This window comes from Lithobates pipiens, unplaced genomic scaffold, assembly GCF_037356315.1.
Source record: "Lithobates pipiens isolate NorthernLeopardFrog02 unplaced genomic scaffold, aLitPip1_a1.2 Scaffold_25, whole genome shotgun sequence".
NCBI classification, from domain to species: Eukaryota; Metazoa; Chordata; class Amphibia; order Anura; family Ranidae; genus Lithobates; species Lithobates pipiens.
The window spans coordinates 168,485,765-168,503,840 of record NW_027507787.1 but is presented as its reverse complement, the minus strand read 5'-3'; the positions used below and the strand labels follow the sequence as shown (position 1 = coordinate 168,503,840).

General features: G+C 49.8%; 1 protein-coding gene across 2 annotated transcripts in view; it reads left to right on the top strand.

Annotated features, from left to right (window-relative positions):
* LOC143930643 (transient receptor potential cation channel subfamily V member 6-like) overlaps positions 1 to 18,076 on the top strand; it is an 85,835-nt gene that overhangs the window by 18,096 nt on the left and 49,663 nt on the right. For both annotated transcript variants that reach the window (XM_077455138.1, XM_077455137.1), the window contains 2 exons: positions 14,872 to 14,994; positions 17,108 to 17,248. In XM_077455138.1, coding sequence (XP_077311264.1) covers positions 14,872 to 14,994; positions 17,108 to 17,248 — 264 coding nt within the window. The remainder of the gene's footprint in view (positions 1 to 14,871; positions 14,995 to 17,107; positions 17,249 to 18,076) is intronic.

The window sequence follows — 18,076 nt, the reverse complement described above, 5'->3', positions numbered from 1 at the left end:
TAATTGCAGAGAAACCCCTGATAAATTTCCGGTAGAAGTTGGAAAAATCGACGAAACGTTGTACGCCCTTCCTGTCCACAGGTGCAGGCCAGTCCAGGATGGCAGATACTTTTTGGGGATCCATCTTGATGCCCTCCACAGATATAACCAGGCCCAGGAATTGGATGGACTGGCGTTCAAACTCGCACTTTTCGAGTTTCGCGTAAAGCCCGTGTACCCTGAGACGAGCTAGCACACTACGGACATGTCTACGATGGTCTTCCAATGATGAGGAAAAGATTAGGATATCGTCCAGGTATGCAATTACGTATAGATCCAGGTAGTCGCGAAAGATGTCGTTGACAAAGTGTTGAAAGGTTGCGGGTGCATTACACAGCCCGAAGGGCATGACAAGGTACTCGTAGTGCCCAAAACGAGTACGAAACGCTGTCTTCCACTCGTCTCCTTCTCGGATACGGATTAAATTGTAAGCTCCGCGAAGATCCAATTTCGAAAAGATGACTGCAGACCCCAGCCTCTGGAACAACTCGGGTACTAGGGGTAAAGGGTAACGGTTTTTGACAGTTATCTTATTCAATTCCCGATAGTCAATGCAGGGATGTAAGGAATGGTCCTTTTTTTCGACGAAAAAAATGCCAGCACCGGCAGGGGAAGTAGACGGACGGATAAACCCTTTTTTTAGGTTTTCGGCAATATACTCCTTCAGCGTGCCTAACTCCTGTTCCGTTAATGGAAAAATTCTCCCAAAGGGGACTTCGGTACCTGGTAACAGTTCAATAGGGCAGTCATAAGGCCTGTGGGGGGGAAGAGTATCTGCGCCTTTTTTGCTGAAAACATCCACAAAGTCTTTGTAGGGTTCCGGAACGGTCTGAAGCAATTTCGGATCGACATCCAAACAGAGGAGTTGAGAGGAGTTGCATGTTGGTTGGGCCAAGCAGTGTTGTTGACAGTAATCGGAAAGAAACTTGATTTCCCCTGTGGCCCAGTTAATGCTTGGATTGTGGGCCTGCAACCAGGGTATCCCCAGGATAATTGGAAACAAGGGGGAGGAGATGGCATCCAGACGTAGGTGCTCCTGGTGACAGGTGCCCATAGAAGCCAGCAAAGGAACAGTCTCTTGAGTGACCGGACCGGAACTAAGAGCGAGCCATCGGCTAGATGTACAGCAAGCCCCTGAGCCTTGGGTATGAGCGAGATGTGATGGTTGGCAGCGAAAGTCAGATCGATAAAGCAGCTGCATGCTCCGGAGTCAATGATGGCTGACACTGGAAAACTCCCTCCTGGAAGCTGCAAAGTGAGGAGAAGGGCAAGGTGAGAACTGGGTTTTCGTAGAACAGAGGCACACATGAAGGAAGAGGAAACACAATTACGTGTCTTGTTGGGGCAAGCCCTGACATAGTGCCCAGGTTCACCACAGTAGAGACATAAGTTAAGGGTACGTCTGCGCTGCTTTTCTTCAGGGGTCAACGAGGGCCGAAGTAACCCGAGCTGCATTGGTTCCGGAGCTTCCAGAGCGGGAGCAGAAGAGGTAGAAGAGAACTGACCAGTAGAACTGGGGACCTTGGGGAGCACCCAGGTGGGACGGAAGTGGCTGGAGGACCTCTCCGACCGGCGTTCCCTTAACCGGCGGTCAATCTGAATGGAGAGGTTGACTAACTCATCCAGGGTTTGTGGTATTCCTACCCGTGCCAACTCATCCTTAAGGGGGTCAGAAAGTCCCATCCGGAATTGGTGGCGCAAGGCGGCGTCATTCCAATCCGTGTCGGAGCTCCAACGGCGGAATTCCACTGCATAGTCCTCGGCCGCTCTGCGACCTTGTTGGAGAGAGTGTAGTGCGGCTTCTGCAGTCGCAGTCAACTGAGGGTCCTCATAAAGCTGAGACATGGCCAAGAAGAAGTTGTCAAGGCTATCCAGGGTTCCAGATTTCTGCTCCAGTAAACGATGGGCCCAGGTTTGAGGCGGACAACAGGGATATTACAAAGCCCACCTTGGTTGCCTCTAGAGAGAATGTCCGGGGCTGCAGTGCGAAGTACAGTTCGCAAGAGTTGCGAAACGCACGATACTTGGTGCGATCGCCGGAAAACCTCTCGGGTGTAGGTACCCTTGGCTCTGGAGGAAGCATCACTACGGCGGGTGCAGATGAGAGACCGGTGGGGGAGGTTCCTTGAGGGTTAGATGAGGAGGACAAGGCTTGGACTTGCTCCTCCAACCTTGAGTAGCCATCCTGGAGACTCTTCACGGCTTGGGTCAGACCGGCTAAATGTCTGCATAACTCATCCATAGGGGAGGCCCCCTGCCCGGACTCAGTCATGGCTGCCTGATACTGTCAGGCTGGCACTTACCGAATGAGTCCGCTTGGGCAGAGGGTGGTCTCCCGTACGTGTCCGACTTACAACCCCTGATAGAGCAGACAGGTGGCTGAGAGTGCGGAGTGGTAAGAGAGCCTGTGATATGGCTCCAGGAGCAGGAACTTGCAGGAAGCTTCCGGCAGCAGGTGTGTAGGTAGGACACAGGCAAACTGGGTACAGAGCAGGAGCAGAGCAGGCAGGTCCGGGTGCAGGCAGGGTACGGCAACAGGCGGGCAGCAGAGGCACAGAAGGAGCAGGCAAAAGAGAGGTCAAACAGGCAGAGGTCAGATGCAGGCAGAGGTCAGCGGTGTCAAAGGAAAGCCGGGTCGTCAGGAGATAAGCAAACAGGAACACAGGATACCAACAACGGGACAGGAACCGAGAAGCTGTTGATCAGGCAGCACCTGGGAGATGTCAGTAGCAAACCTAAATAGGCCGATTGGCGCCAAGCACCGCGCACGTGCGCGCGTCGACGCGCGCGCACCCGCGGGCGGGCGCACGGGCGGGCGCGCGCGCACCCGCACGCGCGCGCGCACGCACCCGAATGCCGGCAGACACACCAGCGGTACCCGAAGTGCCCACCACAGCGCGCAATGGCGCGCGCTGACGCGCACCAGCGCCAGCAGGGGCACGTGAGGGCACACACCGACGCGCACCAGCGCCCACAGGAGCGCGCAACACCGCACGCACAGGAACACGCACCCCAGCACGCACTGCAGGACATCGGCGCGCACCAACACGGGCAGCACCGCGACCATCCAGGTAACGACCCTGACAGGTAGAACAGATTGCCGGTGGGGGTTGGCGGAGCTGTGCTCAGGGCCCAAACCAAACTTGCGGCCCTCTTAAGTGAGGGTATCGCTATACGTGGGGGCTCGTAAATCCGGGATTTCTGAGACAGCGGTGAACACGCCAGAGGTACCGGCATGGACCCACAGGGAGTCAGAGAGTGGTGTGAAGCGGCTAAGGCCGACCCAAGTCAGTCAGTGGTCATTAGCCTCCCAGGGGAGAAATGGTCGACTGAGACCGTAGAGGAGTTAATGAAGTCAGTGTCCCCAGACCATGAACCATGGGTGATGGAGATAAAATCAGACCCAGACATCTCATATCAGTACGCGCTAGTGGAATACTGGGATGGGATGCCGGAGGCTTGAAAGCGCAACTGTGTACGGACCCAAGACAACAGATCCTATAGGTTGACGCACGCAACTAAGGAGGAGCCATCACCAACGGGATCACCGCAGGCTGCGGCCCGTATCTCACCCGAGAGTCTCAGACCTGCACCGGCCACCCTTAGCGCAGAACTGTGTGCTGTCCTGGGGGAGATTGTGGCCCAGTGCAAGAAGGATCCCACAGATTACCCGATGTCGGGGTACAGAAAACTCCGGATGTTTTCAGGGAGGAAACCTGTACCTTCGGAAGAAGAGGGATTTGAAGAGTGGTTAGATAGCGCAACTCAGCCACTAGAGGAATGGGAAGTTCCAGAGTGCAGAAAGAAGCAGAGGATTGTGGAAAGTCTAAAGGGGCCTGCTCTAGAGGCCGTACGCAACCTGAAGATGAGCAGGACAGACTGTAATGCGCAGGAGTACCTAGATGTATTACAGAATGTGTTTGGTGGGACAGAGAAAATCTCTGAGCTTGCTTATCAGTTAGGCCGCGTACACACGGGCGGACTGTTCGCCCAACCTTGTCCGCTGAACAGTGTTTGGGCGGACAGTCCGCCCGTGTGTGGGCTTTCAGCGGACAGTTTCAGCGGACAGTTGGATGGACAAAGTCTTTCGGAAATTCCGAAAAACTGTCCGCTGAAACTGTGTTTGAGCGAACAGTCCGCCCGTGTGTGGGCCTGTCCGCTGTACTTTCGAAATGAGCGGACTGTTCCCGCTCGGGAAGTCCGCCCATTTCGAGCGCGTGTACAGGTAGGCGGGGCCCGCGAAGGAGACGTCGCGGGCTCCGCCGCCTGGAATGGGCTTAAAGGGGAACCCCAACGCCGAAAAAAATCGGCGTGGGGGTTCCCCCCAAGTCCACACCAGACCCTTGTCCGAGCACGCTACCCGGCCGGCCAGGAAAGGGGGGCGAGCGAGCGCGCCCCCCCTCCTGAGCCGTACCAGGCCGCGTGCCCTCAACATGGGGGGTGCCTTGGGGAAGGGGGGGCCGCGCGGCCCCCCCACCCCAAAGCACCTTGTCCCCATGTTGATGAGGACAAGGGCCTCTTCCCGACAACCCTGGCCGTTGGTTGTCGGGGTCTGCGGGCGGGGGGCTTATCGGAATCCGGGAGCCCCCTTTAAGAAGGGGGCCCCCGGATACCGGCCCCCCACCCTATGTGAATGAGTATGGGGTACAATGTACCCCTACCCATTCACCTGTGAAATAAAGTACAAAAAAAAACACAACACATGGAAAAAGTATTTTATTGCACAGCTCCGGGGGTCTTCCGTCTTCGGGGGTCTTCTCGCCGGACTCCTCCGCTATGTGTGTGTAGCTCTTTTGCTAGCGGAGGAGTCCGGCTTTCTTCCTCCCCGCCGCCGGCCTCTTCTCCCGACTTCTAGGGTCTTGTCCCCCTTTTCGGTTCTTCTGCCGGGCCACCGCGCCTGGTCCGGTGGCCCGGTCTTCTGTCGCCGTCTTCTGTCGCCGCCTTCGGTTCTTCTGCCGGGCCACCGCACCTTCTTGTAGCTCTTTTACAGGCGGTGGCCCGGTCTTCTGTCGCCGCTGTCGTCGTCGCCGCCGCCGCCGCCTTCCGTTCTTGTTCTTCTTCTTGTTCTTCTCCTGGAGATGTTGACTCGACGAGCTCTCCGGCCGGAATGCCAGAGCCGCGCTGTGCGGTCACTTATATAGTGACAATGGGGCGGTGTCACATGGTATATGTCACATGGGTTGGTCACATGGTGATCCCGCCCCCTTACGATGTCATAGTCCCCATGTGACATCAACCCATGTGACCAACCCATGTGACATATACCATGTGACACCGCCCCATTGTCACTATATAAGTGGCAGCGGAGCGTGTCCCTGGCATTCCGGCCGGAGAGCTCGTCGAGTCAACATCTCCAGGAGAAGAAGAAGAAGAACAAGAAGAAGAACAAGAACGGAAGGCGGCGGCGGCGGCGGCGGCGGCGACGACAGCGGCGACAGAAGACCGGGCCACCGCCTGTAAAAGAGCTACAAGAAGGCGCGGTGGCCCGGCAGAAGAACCGAAGAGGGGGACAAGACCCCCGAAGTCGGGAGAAGAGGCCGGCGGCGGGGAGGAAGAAAGCCGGACTCCTCCGCTAGCAAAAGAGCTACACACACATAGCGGAGGAGTCCGGCGAGAAGACCCCCGAAGACGGAAGACCCCCCGAGCTGTGCAATAAAATACTTTTTCCATGTGTTGTGTTTTTTTTTGTACTTTATTTCACAGGTGAATGGGTAGGGGTACATTGTACCCCATACTCATTCACATAGGGTGGGGGGCCGGTATCCGGGGGCCCCCTTCTTAAAGGGGGCTCCCGGATTCCGATAAGCCCCCCGCCCGCAGACCCCGACAACCAACGGCCAGGGTTGTCGGGAAGAGGCCCTTGTCCTCATCAACATGGGGACAAGGTGCTTTGGGGTGGGGGGGCCGCGCGGCCCCCCCTTCCCCAAGGCACCCCCCATGTTGAGGGCACGCGGCCTGGTACGGCTCAGGAGGGGGGGCGCGCTCGCCCCCCTTTCCTGGCCGGCCGGGTAGCGTGCTCGGACAAGGGTCTGGTGTGGACTTTGGGGGAACCCCCACGCCGATTTTTTTTCGGCGTTGGGGTTCCCCTTTAAGCCCATTCCAGGCGGCGGAGCCCGCGACGTCTCCCTCGCGGGCCCCGCCTACCTGTACACGCGCTCGAAATGGGCGGATTTGCTTCCTCCTTACGTGGGCGAGTCCGTTCATTTCAAAAGTTGAGCGAACTGTTTGCCCAACCTTGTTCGTCAAACAGTCCGCTCGTGTGTGGGCAAGTCCGCTCATGCAAATTTTGAGCGGACTGTTTGCCGAAACTGTTTGACGAACAAGGTTGGGCAAACAGTCCGCGCGTGTGTACGCGGCCTTAGAGCATTGCTACCAGAAGAAAGGTGAAAAACTATCAGACTACATGGGACGTTTAGATAAAATCCTGCATAGGATGATCCTAAGGAAGGGGATCAGCCCAGGGAAAGTAGATGAGGCCCGTGCTCAACAGGTACTGAGGGGAGCTCAACCCATGGATCCTATTGCATGGACACTGCGTGCCCGACAGGATGGGAAGAATCTGAAGTACACTGACCTCATCCGAATGATCAGAGAGGAAGAGGCCCTACTGGAAGAGAAAAGGGAAGAACATCTCACCGAGCCCGTCAAACAACCGGTAGCAATAGTTACACCGGCCATGACTCCCGCTAGAGATAAGGAGGTGGACACTTTGAAGTTACAGATGTCCCAGGTGATGGAGATGTTGACTGCTATGATGGCGAAAGGTCAAGGGGGAGCCGAGAAACCAAGTCCTAGGAAGGAGTTGTTTCCAGATACACCAACACCAAGCCCCACTCGAGACCGAGAAGAGATGCTATGCTACAACTGCGGGGGCAGTGGCCACTTCGCCAGTAGATGTTCCAGTCCCAAGAAGAAGAAGATAGATAACCGCCAGCCGGCGGGAAACTCCAGAGGGCCCCGGTGAGGGAGTCAACCGGGTGCCCATGCCTTTCAGTGAACTCCAAACTGAATAGAAGGAAGAGAAAGAGAGAAAACCAGACCCCTCAGAAGGAATGTCTACAAATAAGAAACAGTAACATCCCTCAGTGGGTTTGTACTCCCATTACTGTGGGGAGGGTCAATGCATACCAGGCTCGAAAAAGAATAAAGTCAAAAACCAACTGGATGAAGACGGGTCCCCAGAAGAGGGTGGCCTCAACCCGGCCCTACCCAGAAGAATTGGTCGGCCCGTCCCCCACTGTCTCCATCCAGGTGGAAGGAGTCTACACGAAGGCCCTCCTGGACACTGGAGCTCAAGTGACTTTGTTGTACAGAGACTTCTATGATAGGCACTTGAGCCATTTGCCTATACAGAAGATAGAAGAGCTGGAGATATGGGCCCTGGGAACTCAGAGTTTCCCCTACGATGGTTACCTGCCCATAAAACTGACCTTCGATCCATCTGTGGCGGGGAAAATAGAGGTGTTTGACACCCTGGCCGTTGTGTGTCCTAGACCGCCCGGGGCCAGCAAGATGTCCCTCATCATAGGGACCAATACGGATCTGGTGCGAAGACTTCTGACCCCTCTAGTGAAGACGAGAAATCATCAAGATCCCAATATCCATCCCATGCTGAAGACAGCCTACCAACGGTTGGTCCTAGAGCAGAAGACCCCAGGAGAGGGGATAGGGAAGGTGTGGAGACTTGGGAGAGAAGGAGTGGTCCTGCAGCCCGGAGAGGTAGCCTGCCTCAGGACCACGGTGAAGCTTACCTGGGAGCAGCCTGGCCCCTTTGTCATGCTGGAATCCGATCCAAGGGAGGACCACTCAGGCCTGGAAGTGATACCGGAAGTGATTCCAATCAAGGCCCTGAAGAAGGCTCGAGGAAGAGTCCCAGTGAGTGTGAGAAACCCTACGGAGAGACCCATAGAGATCCCTGCCAGGATGCTGTTGGGGCAGGTGAGTCCTGCGGCCCCAGTCAGCTGGTCAGAAGTAAAAGGAACGGGTGAAGGAGGAGATGTTTGGGAAAAACTTTCCATGGAGAACCCGGACCTACCTGGAGCCTGGAAGGAGAGAGCCAAGGCCTAGCTGACTAGATGAGAGATGATTTTCTCAAAGGATGAGTTTGATGTGGGATGTGCCAGGAGTGCCACCCACCGAATCCGCCTCCAAGAAGACAAACCCTTCAGGGAAAGGGTTAGGCGGGTCCCTCTAGCTGATCTGGAGGATCTGAGGGAGCAGCTTGCGGAGTTGAAGAAGACTGGTGTGATTTGGGAGTCTAGAAGTCCCTATGCCTCCCCCATAGTGGTGGTCAGGAAAAAGAATGGGTCGTTGAGGCTTTGTATCGACTACAGGACTCTCAACAGGAGGACAATCCCCGACCAGTATACCACACCGAGAATAGAGGATGCCCTACAGAGTTTGTCTGGTGCCAAGTGGTTCAGTGTAATGGACCTCAAGAGTGGGTACTACCAAATACCCATGCACCAGGAAGACCGAGAGAAGACAGCTTTCATAACCCCAGTGGGATTCTTTGAATTCAACAGAATGCCTCAGGGCCTGTCTGGAGCCCCTGCTACCTTTCAACGCCTCATGGAGAAGACCGTTGGAGACATGAATCTCATAGAAGTCCTTGTGTACTTGGACGATGTCATTGTCTTCGGGAAGACTTTGGAAGAACATGAGGCCAGGTTGGAGAAGGTGTTGAAAAGACTCAGCGAAGAGGGACTCAAGCTTTCTCCCGAGAAGTGCCGGTTTTACCAATCCTCTGTGAACTATCTGGGACACATAGTGTCTGAAAAGGGAGTGGCTACAGACCCTGAGAAGTTGGAGGCAGTTACCTCTTGGCCAAGACCGACAACAGTCACAGAGCTCAGATCTTTCCTGGGGTTCTGCTCCTATTATAGAAGATTTGTGGATGGGTTTGCCCGGATTGCCAAGCCACTAAACGAATTGCTCAAGACTGAAGGAGAAGAGGATGGCTTGGAACCTAGGAGGGCCGGTGAGTCGGTTCAAGATCAGTGGAACCCAAGGTGTGAAGAGGCTTTCTGAACCTTGAAGAGGAGCCTTACCACGGCCCCAGTCCTGGCCTATGCCGACCCCACCAGACCATATGAGCTACATGTCGATGCCAGTCATGAGGGCCTAGGCGGAGTGCTCTATCAAGAGTATGAAGAGCAGCTGCGACCAGTGGCCTATGTGAGCCGGAGCCTGACTCCCTCAGAGAAGAACTCATAAATTGGAGTTCTTGGCCCTCAAATGGGCAGTAGTAGACAAACTGAAGGACTATCTCTACGGGGCGGAGTTTACCGTAAAGACAGATAACAATCCTCTGACCTACCTCTTCACTACTGCAAAGTTAGATGCAACCGGACACAGATGGTTGGCTGCATTATCCGGATTCAACTTCAGTCTAAAGTAGACCAGGGGCTGGAAATAGGGATGCAGATGCCCTGTCCCGAAGATCTCATGTCATGGTCAATGACTGGGAAGACTGGACCCAGGTAGCACCGGAAGGAGTGCGAGCACTCTGTCAGGGTGCTGAGTTTCAAGCAAGAGGGGGCTCCAGAGCAGAGGAGATAGGAGTCACCGCAGTGGGAGTCCCTCAACCCTACTGTGGGGTAACTCAACTAGCAGAGGAACTCCTGCAAAAGCTGTCCAGAAAGGAGCTGAGCTATGACCAATTGGAAGACCCCATGGGGAGATTGGTCCTTGAAGCTTTGGAGAACGAGAATCCAGAGGGACTTCGACATCACCCTTCCAAGGAGGCTCGCCTGCTGAGGAAAGAGTTGGATAAGCTACAAGTACATCAGGGAGTGGTCTACCGAAGGGGCCCCTCTGATAACTCAGAAGATAAGTGGCAGTTGTTTCTCCCAGAGAAGCACCGAGAGACGGTACTAATTGCCTTACATGACCAGCATGGCCATCTAGGGGCGGAGAGAACTTTCCAGCTTGTCAGAAGCCGGTTCTTTTGGCCCTGTTTGAGGGCAGAAGTGGAGGAATATTGCCATTCTTGTGCACGATGCATCCAGAGGAAGACTCTACCCCATAAAGCTGCCCCAATGGGCCACCTACAGAGTCAGGGTCCAATGGATCTGGTGTGCATTGACTTTCTCTGCCTCTAACCCGATTTGAGTGGATTGGGAAATGTTCTGGTGGTAACCGATCATTTTACCCGTTATGCCCAGGCTTTCCCCAAAAAAGACCAAAAGGCCTCCACTGTGGCCAAGGTGCTCATGGAAAAATACTTTGTCCACTATGGATTACCACAGAGAATCCACTCAGACCAAGGAAGGGACTTTGAGAGTCGTCTGATCCGGAACCTACTGGACTCATTGGGAGTAGAGAAGACCAGGACTACACCTTATCATCCACAAGGAGATGCCCAACCTGAGAGGTTTAATCGGACCTTACTAAACATGCTTGGAACTCTAGAGACAGAGAGGAAGCAACACTGGAGCCAACACATATCAGCTTTGGTGCACGCTTACAACTGCACCACAAGTGATGTGACGGGTTACTCCCCCTACCGGCTCATGTTTGGGAGAGAAGCAAGATTGCCGGTGGATCTGGCCTTTGGCATTTCCCTAGACCATGCCTCTGCTACCTCCCACAAGGGATATGTGGACCGACTTAGACACAATTTGAAAGTGGCCCATGAACGAGCTCAGGCGGCCTTCGGACCAAAGGGGAGCCCGCAACAAGAGGAACTTCGATCTGAAGGTTCGAGTGCAAGACCTGCAGCCTGGGGACCGTGTACTGCTACGCAATCTGGGGATCCCTGGGAAGCACAAGCTTGCTGATAGATGGAGATCAGAGCCCTATGTCATTTGCAGAAAGCTACCTGGATTGCCTGTGTATAAGTTAAAACCAGAGGGGAAAGTGGGGCCCTTGAAGACTTGGCACAGGAATCATTTGCTCCCGCTTACTGAAGCAGTCAGAATACCTCCAGTGAGAAATCCACCAGAATCTGTTTCCATTCTGGATACCCCGGGACCTAGCACTCGGTCTCAGACCTCCCAGGTTAGAGATGGACAAGATTCCCAACGAGGTGAAGGTGGAAGAGGAGAGCTTGAGTGGCTGTGGCCTTCATCAACTCCAGGAAATTCTGCCATAGATCTCCCACCTACTGAGGATACACAGGATGGGACGCTGAACCCAGAAGCTACAGAGTTCATTCCATCTAGTGGTGTGCCTGAAGGCTGGGAAGATATCCCTAGCATTCACTCAGAAGAGGAAAGGACCGATGTTTCAGAACCAGTGATGCTGTCAGAGTGTGTTCCTGAAGTAGAGCCTGTGGCACCAGGGCCTGAAATCCCAAGAGAACAGAGAGCTCGCCGAGTTGTAAACCCCCCCAAGAAGCTAACCTACTCTCAAATGGGGGAGAGCTCTGAGGACTCTGTTGTGACTGCTAGAAGAAGTGCTGAATGCTCTAATCCCTCCACTGACCATTTGGTGGAGGGCAACCCCAGCTCACTCTCTGGCACAGTTAGGCAGGCCACTCATGCCAGTGTGACCTGTGGGACAGGGAACCCCACCTCTGAGTTCTGGTGGAAATTCCCTGTACCAACATCATACCCAGCACTTTCAAAATTGGTACAGGATATGTGTTAAAAGTTTATCTTTGGGGACCAAAGAGTTTAAGTGGGGGGAGTGTGTAGAGGGGTCTCTTTAAGGACTATAAAACTACTGTTCCCAGAACCCCGCTGGTTACAAGGATGTTTGGAGTTATGCCCCAGAGACTCATGGGGGAGGGCATATAAGGAGGGGGAGAGGCCTAGTTCTTTCTCTTTGGACACCCCCCCCCCCCCTCTCCTAGCAAGAGGAGGTTTGTGCTGAACTGCTGGAGGCACAAGGCCTGAAGCCTGGGCCTTGTGCTCTTTTCCAAAGAGCCCTTTGCCAGCCTAGCTGCACCTGAGAGACATCTTCTCATCCTTGCTGCAGTACACCAGAAGGATTGAAGACTCGGAGGTTGGTGGATTCCTGTTCCTAGACGAATCGGCGGAGAAAATGGACTTGGATCTGTCCGGGTGGTGAGAGCTGTTTAAAGACAGATACTTTATCTTTATTATTCGTTTGGATTACAAAGTTGTTCTTCAAGTGCACCACCGAAAGATTGCTAGCGAATATTGTTTCACTGGACTTCCATCTAGATCAGTCAGGCCTGACTGCATAGGTAGATAGTGCTGGGTGTTAGTTTACCCATGCGGGGAAGTAGCTGAAAAAGGGCAGCGTTAGAGTTGCATAGCAATACTTTATTATGTTGATTACTCTGTTTATCTTTATTACTGGTTACTGCAGGGACCTGCTTATGTGTTGCAAACCAAATGTTCGATTAATGTTATTCCTTTTATAAAACAACAAGTAAAGTCAGTTATATACTTTCAAAGATTGTCTATGAGCTTGAGTTATCCACCCACGCACACACATATTTAGAGTATAAGCGATTTCATGTGTATTGCTAGATACTAACTGTGCCAGAGTGGGTAGAGCAGATTGCCGGTGGGGGTTGGCGGAGCTGTGCTCAGGGCCCAAACCAAACTTGCGGCCCTCTTAAGTGAGGGTATCGCTATATTAGGAAACACTGGAATTCACTGAGGGAAAGTTATCCCACCATAGAAGAATTCTGGAATTTACCATTACCCTCATATAGAAAGGGTAGAACTTTGAGAGATCAATTGGTAAGATCCGATCAATTTTCCCCTCTTATTCCCAGGATAACTTTTCTGGCACCAAAAAATTTGGGATCATTCCCATGTCTATCATGTGTCCAATGTAATTCCATGATCAAAGGAAAAAGCATATCACACCCACATAATATACAAAACATTGATATTCCTATACCTGCCAATCATATGTGATTTATGCCATAAATGTCCATGTGGATTATTGTATATTGGAGAAACAACCCAAAAGGTTAAAGATTGTATAGCCAGACATAAATATTCAATTGGAGATAAAGTAGTACAATTCCCACTAGTTGGCCATTTTAGAGACGGGACATACAATCTCCCAGTTTAAATACATGGTGTTGGGAAGCATTAATAAAAATAGGAGAGGAGGTGATCGTGAATTAATTTTAAGAAAACGTGAGGCTCATTGGATACATTTTCTTAATACTATTACTCCAACAGGTTTAAATACAGATCTGGATCTTTATTTATTTGTATGATTTATAATATATTATTTATAAAATTATTTTACAGTATTCTTTTGAATATTTAGATTATGATGTCTATATATATATATATATATATATATATATATATATATATATATATATATATATTTTTTTTTTTTATTATTATTATTATTAACAATTTATATAGCACCAACAGTTTACGCAGTGCTTTACAATGTATGGGGGGGACAACACAATTACAGTACAATACAAAAGGTACAGGAGGGCCTTGCTCATAGAGCTTACATTCTAAAGGGAGGGGGTGGTGGTACAAAAGGTAATAGCTGCAGAGAATGGTTTGATGTATGATTTGATATATATATATATATATATATATATATATATATATATATATATATATATATTTTATATTTTTTTTTCTACAGAATAACATTGTGATGGTTCCTGAGTGAATAAATCGTCTCATTGCAGATACCGCAATCACATCCAGGTAGGCGGTGATGGATGGTGGAGCGCAGACGTCCCTTTCGAGATGTCATGCTGGTTACGCCCTACCTGGAAGTGATTGCAGTACCTGCAAGGAGACACTCGCTCCATCCTGGAACGGCTGAATATGGTGATAGCGCCCTCTGGGTCACATACTCTGTATGCTTGTTGATTTTATCTTCATGTGCGCAGTTAATATTAAGGGGTCCTCTGTTGTATGGGGCGTATTGTCTATAAATGGGCAGCACAGTGGTGTAGTGGATAGCACTTTCGCCTAGCAGTAAGAAGGGTCACTGGTTCGAATCCCAACCACGACACTACCTGCCTGGAGTTTGCATGTTCTCCCTGTGCCTGTGTGGGTTTCCTCCGAGTACTCCGGTTTCCTCCAACACTCTAAAGACATGCTGGTAGGTTAAGTGGATCCTGTCTAAATTGTCCCTAGTATGTATGAATGCACGTTAGGGACCTTAGATTGTAAGCTCCTTGAGGGTAGGGACTGATGTGAATGTACAATGTATATGTAAAGCGCTGTGTAAAATTGATGGTGCTATATAAGTAACTGAAATAAATCAAATAAATATAAATAAGCAGGATTATGCTATGTGCTGTTATACTTGTGTTTCATGACATATATTTGGAGCCCCTAGACCAGTGGATCTTGTTGGTAATGAGGACTTAGTATTTGAGTGGCTGTTGAACACCTAACCTTAAGGTTATCTCATTAAGAGGTTTCTGGTGAGTTTGACCCCCTGGGGGAGTGTGCTTCACAAGGTGGAATACGTTTACTGTCTCTGGTGAAAGGTGCACTCTAGGACCACCGTGATTCAACACCTAAAATGCTTTGAACTGTCCTTACTACCATCTACTGCATAGAGACTTTCTACTGTGATGATGACCACATGTTGTGATCATTTTATAAATTTTAATTCTTGCTGTTTTAGTATTTGATCCAGTGTTCTGACGGTTTATTTTTATACTTCTGCTTTTATTTAGATCTGTGGGATTGATCTGGCGCTGAGTAGCTGAGTAGGTGTATTGTAATCCTTTGTATACACCTCCCTTCTGTATATATATATATCTCTAGCAAAAAAAATTTTTACATGTAGGAGAGGAATGTCAGAGTTGGCCTGTACTGGAAGTGGTTGATATATATTTGATGCCAGGTCTACTATAAAGAAGCCTGAATATGTTTATTTCAGAATATACATCTATTTTTTTATACACAGGTGCTAAGGGAGAGACGGCTCTACATGTGGCTGTCCAGTACAATAACCTGGAGGCTGTGAAGGTTCTTCTAGATGAGGCACCTGAACTGATTAACCAGCCTATGACCTCTGACCTTTATCGCGGTAAGCCTGTAGTTGAATAAGAGTCTGTGAATAAGGAAAGGGATGGTCGGCACTCAGGATGACGTCCAAAATATTATTCCTTTATTAAATACATGTGCAGAGCTGTAAAACATCCTACGCATTTCAGATGTTAGCCCTTAGTCATGGCTGATAAAAAAAACTAAATTAACACTTGAAGCGGAGTTCCACCCAAAAATGGAACGTTTTTCGGATTCCCCCCCCCCATCCCGTGTAACATTTGGCACCTTTCAGGGGGAGCAAATACCTGTCTAATACAGGTGTTTTGCTCCCACTTCCAGGCATAGATACCCAAGCCACATCCCCCCCTCCCGTTGTCTTCTGGGAGACACACAGTCCCAGAAGACCACAGGGACCAGCGGAAACGTGGAGCGTGAGTCGCGCATGCGCAGAAAGGAACCAGGAAGTTAATCCGCAAAGCTTCACTTCATGATTCCCTAACCGAAGATGGAGGCGGCAGCACCCAAGAGCCAAGGGACAGATCGGCCTCAGGTGCTACCATCGCGGGCGCCCTGGACAGGTAAGTGTCCTTATTTTAAAAGTCAGCAGCTGCAGCATTTGTAGCTGCTGACTTAAAAAAAAAAAAAAACGGCGGAGCTCCGATTTAAATAGTATATACAAATACATACAAAACATATAAAAAGTGAACCACAATAGCATGCGTAGTTTGTATTTTTTCCAAAATGGAATATCATAAAAATAGTGGGTGCTATATGAATATGATATTGCCTAGATACTAAGAATAATAATAATAATAATAAATATATATTATTTTGTGAGCATATGAAAAGACTGGCATATAAAAAACAATCCACATTAACATACATAATTAATATTATCTCAAAACAGAACATTATGTTCAGGTTCTTATGTGAGAAGGTTGCAGCACCTATACACTTGTTTCCCTTGAACAAGAGTCTGTAGACTGGCCCCGTAGATGTGTAAGAGAGTGGTCTGTAGACTAGTCTTGTAACTGTATATGAGAGTGGTCCAGAGACTGGTCTTGTAGCTGTATAGGGCTGGTCCAGAGGCTGGTCTTGTAGCTGTATAGGGCTGGTCCAGAGGCTGGTCTTGTAGCTGTATAGGGCTGGTCCAGAGGCTGGTCTTGTAGCTGTATAGGGCTGGTCCAGAGGCTGGTCTTGTAGCTGTATAGGGCTGGTCCAGAGGCTGGTCTTGTACTGTATAGGGCTGGTCCAGAGGCTGGTCTTGTAGCTGTATAGGGCTGATCCAGAGGCTGGTCTTGTAGCTGTATAGGGCTGGTCCAGAGACTGGTCTTGTAGCTTTATAGGGCTGGTCCAGAGGCTGGTCTTGTAGCTGTATAAATGGTGATTCAGAGACTGGTCCTGTAGCTGAATAAGAGGGTGGCCTTAAAACTAACCCTGTAGATGTATAAGAAAGTGGTCTGTAGACCAGTCCTGTAGCTGTGAGAGGGGTATCCAGAGGCTGGTCCTACAGTTGTATAAGGGGGTGGTCCAGAAATTGATCCTGTAGCTGCATAGGGGTGGTCCAGAGACTGGTCCTGGAGCTGTATAAATGGGTGGTCCAGAGACTGGTCCTGGAGCTGTATAAGTGGGTGGTCCAGAGACTGGTCCTGAAGCTGTATAAGTGGGCGGTCCAGAGGCTGGTCCTGGAGCTGTATAAATGGGTGGTCCAGAGATTGGTCCTGTAGTTGTATAAGAGGGTGGTCCAGAAAGTGGTCCTATGGGTAGTTCAGAAACTGGCCCTGTAACTGTATAAGAGGGTGGTCTGGAGGCTGGTCCTGTAGCTACCGTATATAAGAGGGTGGTCCAGAGGCTGCTCCTTTAGCTGTACAGGAAGGGATTCCAGAGATTGGTGTATAGGAGGTGGTCTGTAGACTGGATGAACAACTTGAAAAACAAGGCCCATCATTTAATAAAAAATAAAGAAATATATATATATATATATATATATATATATATATATATATATTGAACTATTATTAACAGTAGTAGTAATAATACATATTATTAGTATTATTATTGTTTTTTTTTTTAAGTTGTTTTTATTGTAATTTATTGTTGTTGTTTTTAATATTATTGTTATATTTATTTGATAGCTTAAATTTCCTTTTCAGGTCAGACTGCCCTACACATCGCTGCCGTCAACCAGAACATGAACCTAGTTAGTGCTCTGATCCACAGAGGTGCTGATGTCAGATCTCCAAAAGCTACTGGAAGTTTCTTTGCACTGAATCCCAAAAACCTGTTTTATTTTGGTGGGTTATTTATGAGGTGATCAAAAATTTTCAGCATTTGCCTTTAAAGGGGAACTCTTTACTACAACTGTATATAACTGTAACTATAAATAAATAAATAAATATATATACAGTGCCTTGCGAAAGTATTCGGCCCCCTTGAACTTTTCAACCTTTTGCCACATTTCAGGCTTCAAATATAAAGATATAAAATTTAATTTTTTTGTGAAGAATCACCAACAAGTGGGACACAATTGTGAAGTGGAACGAAATCTATTGGATATTTAAAACTTTTTTAGCAAATAAAAAACTGAAAAGTGGTGCGTGCAAAATTATTCGGCCCCTTTACTTTCAGTGCAGCAAACTCACTCCAGAAGTTCAGCGAGGATCTCTGAATGATCCAATGTTGTCCTAAATGACTGATGGTGATAAATAGAATCCACCTGTGTGTAATCAAGTCTCTGTATAAATGCACCTGCTCTGTGATAGTCTCAGGGTTCTGTTGAAAGCGCAGAGAGCATCATGAAGACCAAGGAACACACCAGGCAGGTCCGTAATACTGTTGTGGAGAAGTTTAAAGCCGGATTTGGATACAAAAAGATTTCCCAAGCTTTAAACATCCCAAGGAGCACTGTGCAAGCGATCATTTTGAAATGGAAGGAGTATCAGACCACTGCAAATCTACCAAGACCTGGCCGTCCCTCTAAACTTTCAGCTCAGACAAGGAGAAGACTGATCAGAGATGCAGCCAAGAGGCCCATGATCACTCTGGATGAACTGCAGAGAACTACAGCTGAGGTGAGAGAGTCTGTCCATAGGACAACAATCAGTCGTACACTGCACAAATCT